At 52.4% G+C, this 13,003-nt stretch overlaps 1 protein-coding gene across 1 annotated transcript; it reads right to left on the bottom strand.

The window, feature by feature from the left end:
- Positions 1-628: 628 nt before the first annotated feature.
- On the bottom strand, positions 629-10,198 carry WNT16 (Wnt family member 16). Its single transcript, XM_072764905.1, has 4 exons — positions 10,015-10,198; positions 9,673-9,911; positions 7,941-8,227; positions 629-1,225 (listed from the first exon to the last, which is right to left on the bottom strand). The coding sequence occupies exons 1-4, from the start codon at positions 10,107-10,109 to the stop codon at positions 761-763; spliced, it is 1,086 nt and encodes a 361-aa protein (XP_072621006.1). The 5' UTR covers positions 10,110-10,198; the 3' UTR covers positions 629-760.
- Between the last annotated feature and the right edge of the window lie 2,805 nt (positions 10,199-13,003).

The following is a 13,003-nucleotide window of genomic DNA, read 5'->3' as shown; positions in this document are numbered from 1 at the left end:
CAGCCAACAGGGGCAGGGGGCGTGGCCGAGGGCGGGGCCCGAGCAGCCAGCAGGGGCAGGGGGCGTGGCCGAGGGCGGGGCCCGAGCAGCCAGCAGGGGCCGGGGGCGTGGACGAGGGCGGGGCCCGGGCAGCCAGCAGGGGCCGGGGGCGTGGCCGAGGGCGGGGCCCGGGCAGCCAGCAGGGGCAGGGGGCGTGGCCGAGGGCGGGGCCCGAGCAGCCAGCAGGGGCAGGGGGCGTGGCTGAGGGCGGGGCCCGGGTAGCCAGCAGGGACGGGGGGCGGGGCCGAGGGCGGGGCCCGGGCAGCCAGCGGGGGCTGGGGGCGGGGCCGAGGGCCGAGCCCGGGCAGCCAGCAGGGGCCGGGGGCGTGGCCGAGGGCGGGGCCCGGGCAGCCAGCAGGGGCTGGGGGCGTGGCCCGGGCAGCCAGCGGGGGCTGGGGGCGTGGCCGAGGGCGGGGCCCGAGCAGTCAGCAGGGGCTGGGGGCGTGGCCGGGGCGTGGCCCGGGCAGCCAGCAGGGGCTGGGGGCGTGGCCGAGGGCGGGGCCCGGGCAGCCAGCAGGGGCCGGGGGCGTGGCCGAGGGCGTGGCCCGGGCTGCCAGCGGGGGCTGGGGGCGTGGCCCGGGCAGCAAGCAGGGGCAGGGGGCGTGGCCGAGGGCGGGGCCCGGGCAGCCAGCGGGGGCGGGGCCAGGGCTCTCCCAGCCCCCCAGGCGGCCGCGCATCCCTCCCTCCCTGCGGGGCGCGGGCTGCGGGCCGCGGGCTGCGGCTACTTGCAGGTGTGCACGTCGGTCATGCTCTCACAGCGCCGGCAGCGAACGTAGCAGCACCAGATGAACTTGCACTCGCACCTCTCCACGTGCCTGACCACGTGCGTGTTGTAGCCGCGGCCGCAGCACAGCAGGTTGCAGCCGCCGGCGCCCTCGGAGGTGCGGTTGCACTCGCGGCCCCGCGTGCCCGGGATGCCCAGCTTCTTGTCCTCCACGCAGTAGTTGGGGGACTTGTTGACGTACAGCAGGTCGTCCTTGCGAATGGGGACCCGCCTCTGGTCTTTGTCTCTCCTGCGCACCTTCCGCTGTATTTTGTCTGAGATCTGGATACTGTTTTCGTACTTGTCCTTCAGCAGCCGGCCGACCTTCTCGAACGAGGACATGGTTTTCCAGCAGGTCTTCACGGCGCAGGAGCCCGAGACCCCGTGACAGCGGCAGTCCACCGACATGAGCTTGGCGACAGCCTGCAAGCGGCAGGAACGGACAGGGGTCACCCGCGGGGCACTGGCGGGGCCTCGCCCCTCACCCTCACCCCTGCGGCCGCCCGGGCCGGGAGGGGCCTCCGCAGGTGCTCAGGGTGCTCCCGCCCTGCGCTGACCCCCGCGGCACGCAGCCCCGGGCCTAGGGTGGGCCAGGCTGCTCCTGTCATCAGGGAGTATCAGAGGCAGCCCAGGGAGGCCGCGTTTATTCCTTTTCACTTAATTTTGGCTGTGAGAGGATGTTCGTGCGACCTCTGTGCTCCCGAGGCCATCACCTGCACTCAGGGTGTGACTCACCGACCAGCAGCACCAACCTCACTTGGGAGGAAGGCAGATTCCCAGGCCCCACCCCAGACTCTGCGTTAAAAGGAGACTCCGGGGTGACTCGTATGCACGTGAAGGTTTGGGGAGCAATGGCAGGACAGTCGCCCCGGACGCACAAGTGCGATATAGAAGCATCTGGGTGGGGAGCTTTACCAATAACTGATGCTCCAACCCCCAAGAGTCTGATTGAATAGGCCGAGGCGGGGTCCAGGCCGTGGCCCCTCCGTAAGGCTGCTCAGATGACCGCGGTGGGCATCGGAGCATGACATCTGTGGAACTGAGCGCTCTCAGGTTCATCACAGTCTACCGTGGGCCTGGGGCGGGGGGGGCGGGGGGGGGGACCATGTTATCCTCTGGTCACAGGCCACGTGAGAAACCTTGACTAATCAACTTAAGTTGGTCAAAAGGAGAAGGGGCCGGAGAGTGTGGTTGCTCCCAGCACATTCTTCCCCTCTTCTGGAAAATTAATTCGAAACATATGTCCTACTCTTGATGGATCAGTAGCACCATCCTAACCTAGAAGAGGGATAATAGATGTATGTAATTTTTCATTTCCAAGCGCTGAGTTTGGTTTATTCAGACTCAGGAATTAAATGAAATTACATAGATCTGTAGGAGCCCCCTGCCTGGCCCACATCCGAGTCTGAATAAATGTCCCCTCTCCCTGAAGAAGGTAGAGGAAGAGCGGAGAGAAAATTTTAAAAGGGGGCTAACAGGGCAAAAGCAATAGAGAGGTTTCAAGAATTTCAAGGTTCTCATCTGTTACGCACCAGGCTGGTGAGCACAGCTTCCTTCAATCCCCAGAGGATGGCAGGGCAGATTAATAAATCGCCAGGACTAGCTACCGCGCTGACTGTTCTGTCAACATGCTGGGTAAAGTGAAAAATTGATCTGTCCACTCGGTAACTTGGAAATTACGTGTGTAATCTCACCAAAGAAGGGGAAAACCTCGCGGCTTAAGTTCCACTTACGGTTCTTATCAAAACTATAAAATGACAGGGTCTACGCTTTGCTATTTTAAACTAAACCCGACGCTGACATGTTTGTGGAATGTTATGTTCCCTAACAAATGAAAGTTTCTGAACCATCTAGTGAGACGGAGGATTCTGGACGATTTATAATATCTGCAACCTTGAGCGAGAGCATATGGTATTGATTTGTGCAATATTCGATACTTCTTATTAGTGTTTAGCATAATAAACGGGATACTATTTAAACCCCGTCCTTTATAGAACAGAGCACATATGCTCTTTTTGAATTCACAAAACCGAAAAGCAAGTAGCTAGGTCTGTATTGTATATAAGGGAAATACAGACCCTTCCAGGCAGGCAAAAGATACCTTCCGAGGATATGAAAGCGATTCAAAGAGTGTGGCACAAAAAAATAAAGTATGGCACAAGGGCTTATTTGCTTAAATTTTCGGCATTTGATATTCACAAATACTTCAATTCTTTAAAATGTCTCCAGGCAAATAAATGTTCAAATGAACGCCACCTTCCTACGTTTGTTCAGATTTTAAGGGCTCAGCGGATAGAAGAAAAAGAGCTCGGTGAGTACTAGGTAAGAACACAACAAATTGTCCGAAGAAAGCCAAAACTCTAAGCATGTCTGTTTGTGTATTTAAACCTGATCAGCATTCCTCGCAGTCATCGCTTAGCGATTTAAAGCTGCCTCTCGCTCGGGATCTCACTGCGGGGCCGACTTCTCCCAGCACAGACATCACGAATGGTGTTGCCAACTGGCGGGAGACAGCGTAGACGCTCACCAAATACTTGTTAGAGTTAGGCCAGCTCACTCGAACGGATTTAACTCCTTCTCCGTGGGTGACCTGGATCGGAGGGAAGAACTAGAGACCACCTTGAACCAAGGAGCCACGGCCGTGGGAGTCAATGGTAGGGGGACCTCGGTCCTGCTGGGGTTCTCCTCTCGCTGCTCAGCCCGCAGCAGGGTTGGTCCCCAGGGACACGTGACGTCACAGGTTGGATGGATAAAAAGAGACCCCGATTTTCAAATCTGATGAAACCAACCTGTGGAATGTGGATCAGAAAGAATATGGGGAAGATTTTCCTGCCATAGGAACACTAAGATCTTTTAAATACCTGGAGTAGATTACATTTTCCAGGGATGATATTTTTCCGTAGTATTCTGTTACCTTTCGATCCCATTATCTTCTTGTGCTTAACAATAAGTATAAAAATAGCATTTTTACCATATATATTTTATCATATAAATATTTTATCGCATATATTTTATTTTATATATGTTTTTACCATGTATGTTATCATATATATAGCCTGGGACAGAAAGACAAATAAACTACAAGGAGAAGCATGCCAATAACTTGACATGCAATTTAAATGATTATAGCCCCAAAAACTCTAAGGGAGAAACTTGGACAAATAGAGATTAAAATAAAGCAATGTAATTACCACTAGGAGAATGTGATGAAATGGAGAGTTCAAGGGTGGATCTCTCTCTCTCTCTCTCTCTCTCTCTCTCTCTCTCTCACACACACACACACACACACACGGTTTAAGTGCAGAATTTAAGTGTTTCTCAGAGCACCTTCGCATCAATTATCTTACTTGATTTAGTTTTATGGGAAGAAATACCTCGCCCGCAGTAGGTCATTGATGAACATGTACTTACATATTTTCCCAGTTTTACCAAAAAACAAACAGCGTGGTTAAGACACTCGTATCAGGAAAGTTGGTGACATACGATATAAAGTCTTTATATCCAGCAGGAGAATTTCGGTAGAAGAGAGAAAAATCAAAGTGGAAAAACGGAGTATATTTAAGGAAATTGCACAAACACTCCACGAAAAGGTATGTCCTGGAGCCGCGTGGCCGGGATTCTTAATTAACGTCAAAGAGCCATTCCGAGCTGCGGTGATAGCCTTTTCCTGCTAACAGGAGAAGAAAGAGGGGAGCCACCGTCTGAGTAGCATGTGGTTATGAGAAAATTCTTTTCTCTACTCCAGTTGAGTTGTTAGGGTTTATAACGATATTAACAGAGGAATGTTTTGTGAACTATTGCAAACAGATGTGCACATTTTGGAGGAATATTTTTAAACTATGGGAGAGCAATTAGGAGGGTAGCATTTAATTTACTGGGCTCTTTGTGTTAAGTTTTGGTTTGATAAACTTCTAATGAACTGAACTAGGAGAGACATATCCGTAACTCTTAACGTGAATATAGGAACTACTTAAGACCTGGGCTACGGCGTGACTGGTGCCACCATTTTGGCTCTGAGGTAACACGGCGGGCAATGATCGTTTCCCAGCCTATTGCTTTATCCAAAGTTTACAGAAGTGACCCAAAAAACTGTTGTGGAACATTCTGTTACGAGCAGTTCATTTTGTCAACTATCAAATGATCTGGTTGAGTTTTTAGGAAAGCTGTGACATAAGGTTGGATGGTTGGATGTGGAATTCCTACTCCTCTGACCCATTTTGTCTCATTCAGTCCAAAAATATATTTGAACCTGCTGAAAGGCAAAACACTTATGTGTTGTTCAAGTACTTATAAATATTCTTGAAACAGGTCAATGAACATTTGGGGTTGGGCCCTTCCCACTTTTTTGAGTTACTCATCATAAAACAAATTATGGGGTAGGGAAACTTAAAAGTTTATGAGGTGGACATGGGAAGAATGGAAATATTTTAAGCACACCAAAAGAAATACCCATAAATATTCCAAGTCACATTATTCCCAGAAGTTCTGCCCCTGGAAGACATCACATCATTCTGTCAGCCAATCAGCATTCAGCAACATTATTCTTGGAGTCATAACTTTAGGAATGGTGTCAGAAACCAAGTGGGAATCAGAGTACTTAAGGTCAGCGGTTAGAAAGTCATCTATCCTGCTCACAGCACTACTAAGCGCCAGTACCCACATTTCTCTGAACGCTTTCCTACATTTTGATTTTGGGATTTTGAGACCAGGAAAATCGACTCAATTGAATGCAGACCTTGAACCTTACCCAGAAGAATATGCCTATTCGATTAAAATCCTAATCGCCAATCTTAAAAAAGGAGTTGATGGTTCACCCGTGTTAGATAATAGCCTGCAAACTTGGTTGGTTTTGTTGTTGCTGTGGTGATGATGGTGGTGATGGGGGTGGGGGTTGTTTTTGGCCACCAGTGGAAAGAAAAACACAAAAATGCTTTCAGTTGTAATACTTTCTGAAAAAAGACCAACCAAAACACCGGTCCAGGTAACATTTTGTGATATTTTAAGATTGTATCTAGACCAATGAGGAACAAAAAGATTCGGTAGAGAGAACACTGACTTTTGAACAAACTGTATGTATACGTATAGGCTGAATTATTTTCTGCATTATTAGAATAATAGCAGAAACCCCAGTAATGTGAGAAGATTGTTTTTGCCAACAAACACAGTGGATTAAAATTGAGGCTAAAGAGTTGCATGTTTTTAATAAACTCAGAATATAAATAATAGTTTAAGATCAAATAGTTACAGAGGCAAATATTGCTACTTAATTTGAAACAACACACAAGACAGAATCAAACTAAATAGCTGCCTAATGATACCAATAAAAAGATGAGCGCTTCCAAGCTTCTCACAAGTTTGGGGATAAGCATTCTTTAAGAAAATTAATTATGACATGAAATTCCAAGTTCTGTTTTCTAGTTAAATTTGTAAAAATCTCTACCAAATTATTTGAAGAATGACTAAAGAAGATTTAAGATCCAAATTGATATTAAATATTCATTTAATTGTTTGTTTTTTAAATATACTAATTTGACTAATTTTAATGTCTTTCTCATTTTAACTCTAGAGTTTTAAAGAACATGTTAAAAAATGTAAAACTGTATTTAACCTCTTTCATAGTCGTGTGTCAGAAATAATTTTAAAAATCCTTTATCGGAGAATATTTAAATTGAGGCAGAAACCCATTCTTTGAATTTTTTTTTCCTGCAAAACTTTAAGGAGAAGGGACATGTGCATACCTGTGGTGTTAAACAAGAGTTGCTTTAACGTGCTCAGTTACACTTTAAAATTTCTAAACAAAAATATGAAAAGCCCACCCAGCTATTTACTGACCTCCCTAGTTCCTATTTTGCTATTTAAAAGCAATATTCAAATTGAACTGAAAATTTAAATTTGAATTGAAGTGTTCCGGTGATAATAACATTCATGGAGTTTTCTGGTTTTATTCTAAACCAGAGTGCTTAAGTAAAGAACGCTGGCTGAAACTTGCACCTATTCAAAGTGGGTTCCATTTATTCGCTTTCCAAAAATGTAAAACAAATGCAACATACAACTTTAAATATTCCTGACTCAGATACTTGTTTTCATTTATTTCAGGAGACTGAGGCAGATTGCAATGACCACTTTGGGACTTTTACAGATTATTGGATATTTACAATAATATAGGATACGTGCTGATATTCCTGTCCTGGAAAGATTATTACGGCATAGAAAATGTCTATCTATAAAAATGTTTTGACCGTTTTAGGAAAATCAATACGAATTGCCAAGTAATTCAGCTATGTTGCAGAACTCAAACTTTATTGTGTCAATATTCATTAAAATAAACGTATAAAAGTTAAATTAAGCTACAAATTTATTTCATTTTAAGAAAATTTAGTATGAAAAACCAGAATTCATAAAAGAGGTTCATTAGATGGTGGTTCTTTAAATTTGTCTACCCCTCAATCTCAATCAATATGTACTTAAATTATCCATACATTTTATATATCTATAGCTTCTTTACACTTACCTGGATTGATCGTTTTGTAACAATGTATCTATTTCATTTTATAATAAAACAATGAATCCTCTTTAAAAAAAAAAAAACCTTTGTTTTACCAAAATGTTAGTTAAAAGATGTGTATTCCCGGACGTATTCAAGAATGTTTGCTAGAGAATGTAAGGACAAATTGGTAACATGTTTAGGAGCCGCTGCCCACTAAAAAATAGATTTTAAAAGATCAAAATTCAAATTTGGGATGGAATCTTATTCAGTCCCCTTAGAAAGGCAGATGCTATAGATCTTATTCTGGCTCTCTCACTAACCAGCTCAGGGGACGGAACAAAATGACCCAAAAACGTATGTGTACATCTATTATTTTATAATTCAGTGCTCTGGGTATACAAAATACAAAATCACCAATAGAGCCTATAATGAGATTCGACTCCTATCAGATGGAGGAGGACTTAAACTAAATCAATGCAAACGTTACACACATACAATAGACACGTATATATCACACATATGCATGACACGCATATTTCTTAGACTGCAAATGTATGTTTTTTAAGTCACTTGGACCGATTCACTCAGAAGTGTCATCCCAGTGTTATTTACCTAAAGGCATGAGATATCATCCCACTTTCTCATACATACCTGCCTTCCAGCTTCGTTGTTGTGCAGGTTCATTGCTAACAGTACTTTGCTTTCTTTTCCTGTGGTGTTTCTGATGGGGAAATCTAGGAACTTTCTGCTGAACCACATGCCATACTGGACATCATCAGAGCAGCCCCCCCAGTGCCAGCCTTCGCTCGCTGAGCCACCGTTCTGTAGGGTGGTGTCACAGGAGCACTCCGTCATGTTGCCGGCACTGCATGACCTGGTCACAGAATGCACCAGGCCTGCAGCCATCACAGCATAAATAAATGCTGTTTCCTTGGTGCCTAGAACAAAACATAAATTGCTGAATGAAAGAGCCGTATCTCTGTCTGGTTTTGTCCATAACAAATCTTCCTACTTATCCTCTTAGCAGGGAAGTGATTTTTCGATTGCTTTCGATAGACGCTTTAATGAGCATGTATTTACAAAGGACAATTTCAAATTGTTTTAGTCTTTTAAAAAGGCGACATTAATTTTCAGTATTCCACTCTGGGGGGGGGATTTTTATATATTTGCATATCATAAATTGTCCTTAGAATCATCCGCTCATTTAAAACATTTGAAATGGATGCCAGCACCCCGTTAGTGCTTAATAGACAAGAGAAGTTCAAATCCGTGTTGAATTTAAATAGAAGTTCAAATCCGTATTGAATTTAAAATCCTTTGCATGAATACGGCAAATGGTAACACGATGCCCCAAGAGTCCAGATTACATTTATCTTTAAATTTCAAATGTATGTTTATGAAACACACGCCGAAAAATCTGCTGTGATTTTTTTGTTTGTTTGTTTGTATGAATAATACGTATCTCAACGCAAATTAGAGTTAAGTAAAGGCCAAAGCGGTCAGTAGATGTCACAGTTTACTTTCATATCAAAGACTGGTCTTTTCTCTTTTCTTTTTTGTTTTTTAAGGATGCGTCATAAATAACAATCACACATATTAATACAAAACACTTAGGTATTTTATAGGATAGCAGCTAATCCTCTTACAGGCTTAAAGACAATGAAAGAATCGAAACGTCACCAGAAAGAAATAAAAAAAAGAGTCGTCATGGGAGATGACCGAGTGTGGAGTCAGCACCTGCAGTAAGGCTTGAGCTACAATGTCTGCAAATTAAAGTCCCATCAGGACATTAGTAAGAGGGACTGGAAGAGACTCAGCAGGTGACCTTTTGGTCCCTTGGGATGTGAGGAGCGAGGGGGTCGCAGGCTCCGGGCTGGGCCGATGGACCTTTCCAGGGCTGGCGGCCTCGCATTCCGGCAACTGCAACTTTTCTGCATCTTTTTTCTCCGCCTCCTCGTTTCCCGGTCCTTTCCCCTCCTTGTTCCTCTCCTTTTTCCTTCTCCTGGGCCTTCCTCCTCCTTCCTCCGTCTCCCTCCTGCGGGGTCGGCGCCCCGGGGCAGACGCGGGGTGCGGGGGCGGGGGCGGGGTCGGGGGCGCGGGGGGGCGCGCGCGGACGGCAGCAGCGGGGACCCCTGCGGCGCCCGGTTCTGCGGCTGCGGGGCCGCGGGGCGCGTGCGGGCGGGACTGGGCGGCTCCCCGCGCGGCGCGGGCCCGGGAGGCCCGCAGGGGGGCGGCGGGGGGCGCGGCCAGGTGCGTCCTGCGCCCCCCGCCGGGCGCCGCGCCCCGTCCCGGGAGCCCCGCGGGCGGCGCACCTGCAGCTCCTCCGTCCCGGGGCGCCCCCCCCGCCCGCGCCCCGCGCCCCGCGCCCCTTGCCCCGACTCACCGCTGCTCAGCTCGTAGCCGAAGACGGGGCCCGCGCCCGGGGCGGCGGCGGCCAGCAGGCAGTTCCAGCGCTCGTGTCGGAACTGGCTCCGGCACTCCTGGATGCCCAGGCGCGCGCCCTCGCCGATGCTCGGCAGCAGGTGGGGCTTCCGCCGGCACAGCTCCTGCTGGCGGCCGCTCAGCGGCGGGGCGGCGCAGCCCAGCTTCTCGGCGGCCCCGAACGGCGCGACGCCCAGCCACCTGCGGACGGGCCGCGTCAGCCCACCCGGCCCGACCCGACCCGGCCCGACCCCGACCCGACCCGACCCCGGCCCCCCCCGCCCCCGCCCCCGCCCGCGCTCACATCCAGTCGCCCCGGGCTCCGCCGGGCCCCAGCGCGAGCAGGGCTGCCCACAGCGCGCACAGGCGGGCGGGCCCCGGGAGCGCCGCTCCGCCCATGGCCCCGGCCCGCAGCCCCGCGCTCCGCTCCGCGCCCCCCGAGCCCGAGGCGGTCGCGCGCTCTCCCTGCAGGCGGCCGAGGCCCGGCGAGCGGCGGCCTCCCCGCGGGGGGCGGCGAGCGGGGCCGTCGGGCGGCGGGCGGCCGGGGTCGGGGAGGAAGTGCCGGCGCGAGCGGCGCCTCCATGTCCCCCGCCCCGCCCCCCCGCCGCGGCCGCGCCCCGAGCCCCATTGGCCCCGCACCCCGGCCTGCCGGGCCTCGGGCTCCCATTGGCTGCGCGGCCTCCGCGGGGGGCCGGGCCGCTGCCCCGGACGGCGCGTCCGCACCCTGCGCGCTGGGCCCCGGGGGCGCCCCGACCGGCGGGAGGGCGGCGGGGGCGCCCGCGGAGGTGTGTGGGGCCGCCCCGGGGTCCCTGCGCCCTGGCGCCCCGGCGGAGCGGCCGGAGAGGTCCCTGCCCGGCTCCTTCCCGCCCTTACCGGGCGGCTTCGGCTTCGGGGTGTGGCGGGCGGCGCACAGCTGACCCGAGGTCCCGCGCGGCGGGGCGCTAACCGGGGGCTCTAACCCGGGGGCGCTAACCGGGGGACTCTAACTGGGGGGCGCTAACGGGGGGCGCTAACCGGGGGCTCTAACTGGGGGGCTCTAACCCGGGGGCGATAACCGGGGGCGCTAACCCGGGGGGGCGCTAACGGGGAGGCGCTAACCGGGGGCGCTAACCCGGGTCGCTAACCGGGGGCGCTAACCGGGGGCTCTAACCCGGGGGGCGCTAACGGGGGCGCTAACTGGGGGCGCTAACCCGGGGGGGCGCTAACCGGGGGCGCTAACGGGGAGGCGCTAACGGGGAGCGCTAACCCGGGTCGCTAACCGGGGGACGCTAACGGGGGCGCTAACCGGGGGGCTCTAACTGGGGAGCGCTAACCCGGGGGGCGCTAACGGGGGGCGCTAACCGGGGGCTCTAACTGGGGGACTCTAACCCGGGGGCGATAACCGGGGGCTCTAACTGGGGGGCGCTAACCCCGGGGCGCTAACTGGGGGACGATAACGGGGGCGCTAACCCGGGGGGCGCTAACCGGGGGCGCTAACTGGGGACGCTAAACGGGGGCGCTAACCCGGGGGGCGCTAATGGGGGGCGCTAACTGGGGGCACTAACCCGGGGGACGCTAACGGGGAGGCGCTAACCGGGGGCGCTAACCCGGGGGGCGCTAACCGGGGGCGCTAACGGGGAGCGCTAACCCGGGTCGCTAACCGGGGGACGCTAACGGGGGCGCTAACCGGGGGCGCTAACTGGGGGACGCTAACTGGGGGCGCTAACCCGGGGGCGCTAAACGGGGGCGCTAACCCAGAGCGCTAACGGGGGCGCTAACCCGGGCCCGGGGGCCGCGACCTTGGGGGCCCGCTGTTCCCAGGGAAGCGAAGGTGCCGGCCTGGCCTGGATGTACCGTCCTCGCACTGCTGGGCGCCTGCGGCTCCAGGCGGCCTCGGCAGGCGGAGGGCAGGGCCGGGGCGCCCCAGGGCTCGGCGGAGCGCCCCGCAAGGGGAGGCCGTGCCCCTACCCCGGGCCTCGGACACCCACACACCCAAGGCACAGCCTAACCCCTGCTCGCTCGCCCGCCGAGGGCCCAGCCCTGGGGCTCTGCAAGGACAGGGTGCCTCCCCCGCCCCCCCCACCCCGGGTTCAGGAGCCCAGACAAGGCCCAAAGGAAGTGATGGGAACTCTCGGTGCAGGAGAGCATAGGATCCAGCTGCGCGCCCTTTGGAGCCACAGACTTGGGAAGCCAGACAACTCTTGGCGCCTGGCAGTTTGGGAAACTGAGTCACCCAGTGCTTCCCAGGGTAGAGGACCCCTGGCAGAGGCCTGAGGGCGAGCACGGCCTGGCCTCACCTCACCGACCCGGCGACCTGGAATGCTTCCGAGAGGCGTCACCTGCGCCCCGGAGGTCGCCTGACATGGGGGGACATTCGCACTGTACCCGCGCCAGCTCAGCGGTCGCGGGATCCAGACTTACTCATAAAAGGTTGGCTTCACTGGCCTCAGCCTCAAATAAAGGATTGCATTATGCTGCGTCTCTCCTGTATCAGCCCAGAGCAATAAAAGCTCACTGGAGTTCCCGTCCCATCCCATTCGTTCCTTTATCCAACAAATATTTGTTGAGTGAACGCTATGTACCAGGTCCTAAAGCCACATTGTAATTTTTAGAGAGTCAAGTTGATGATAGGGTGTAGTTACTGATCCAGAAATATTTTGGCTAATGGCTAGTGGCCTCTCTCGAAATCAGAGCCTTCCTCCAAGCTCACTTTATTCTGCGAGCCTCTCCTGGGGGGACCTCGGAGCACTGGCTGCTGTATCCCCAACATTGGGCCCAGTGCATGAAATCTTGGTTTTGAATACAATTTGTCGAGTGGATTACCCCGAGGAGGAACGCCCCGGGCACATACCCAAAGGGGCTAAAGGATGAAACAAGAGAAATGACATCCTTGGGGGGGGGGGGGGGGGACATTAACACCTAGGGGTTATTCTGTCCCTACCTCCAAAGCGAAGGATACTTTTTTCTAGGAGTTGATGGAATTGAAGAAATGCACTTTTCATCCAATGAAGGGACAGTTGAGGGCCTTTTTAATCCCCCCAAGGCGTTGTGAACACTCCTGCGCTGACAGCCTCACAAGCACCTCCGGCATTCAGTCTCTGTCTCTCTCTCAGTCTCTGTCTCTCCACGCAAAATTTCAACTGCCCCCCATTGATACTCATTTAATAAACAACAACAACAAAAAATGAATTTGGAGAGGTTAAAGACTTGCTCAAGATCCCTCAGCTAGTAAGTACTACCGTGAAAAATCAGTCTTAATTTTAGAGGACTTGTTCTTTCCCTTTTTTTTTTTTAGATTTTATTTATTTATTCAT

The sequence above is a fragment of the Vulpes vulpes genome, chromosome 7 (genome assembly GCF_048418805.1).
Source record: "Vulpes vulpes isolate BD-2025 chromosome 7, VulVul3, whole genome shotgun sequence".
Lineage (NCBI taxonomy): Eukaryota > Metazoa > Chordata > Mammalia > Carnivora > Canidae > Vulpes > Vulpes vulpes.
The sequence above is the reverse complement of the archived record's forward strand: the minus strand, read 5'-3'. Positions and strand labels throughout refer to the sequence as shown.

Excerpts from the sequence above, each read along its gene's own strand:
- WNT16 (XM_072764905.1), bottom strand. The coding sequence starts at position 10,109 with ATGGGCGGAGCGGCGCTCCCGGGGCCCGCCCGCCTGTGCGCGCTGTGG. Across the intron at positions 9,912-10,014 it reads GGAGCCCGGGGCGACTGGAT|GTGGCTGGGCGTCGCGCCGT; the intron begins GTGAGCGCGGGC and ends GCCCGTCCGCAG. Across the intron at positions 1,226-7,940 it reads ACAACGAAGCTGGAAGGCAG|GCTGTCGCCAAGCTCATGTC; the intron begins GTATGTATGAGA and ends TGCCGCTTGCAG.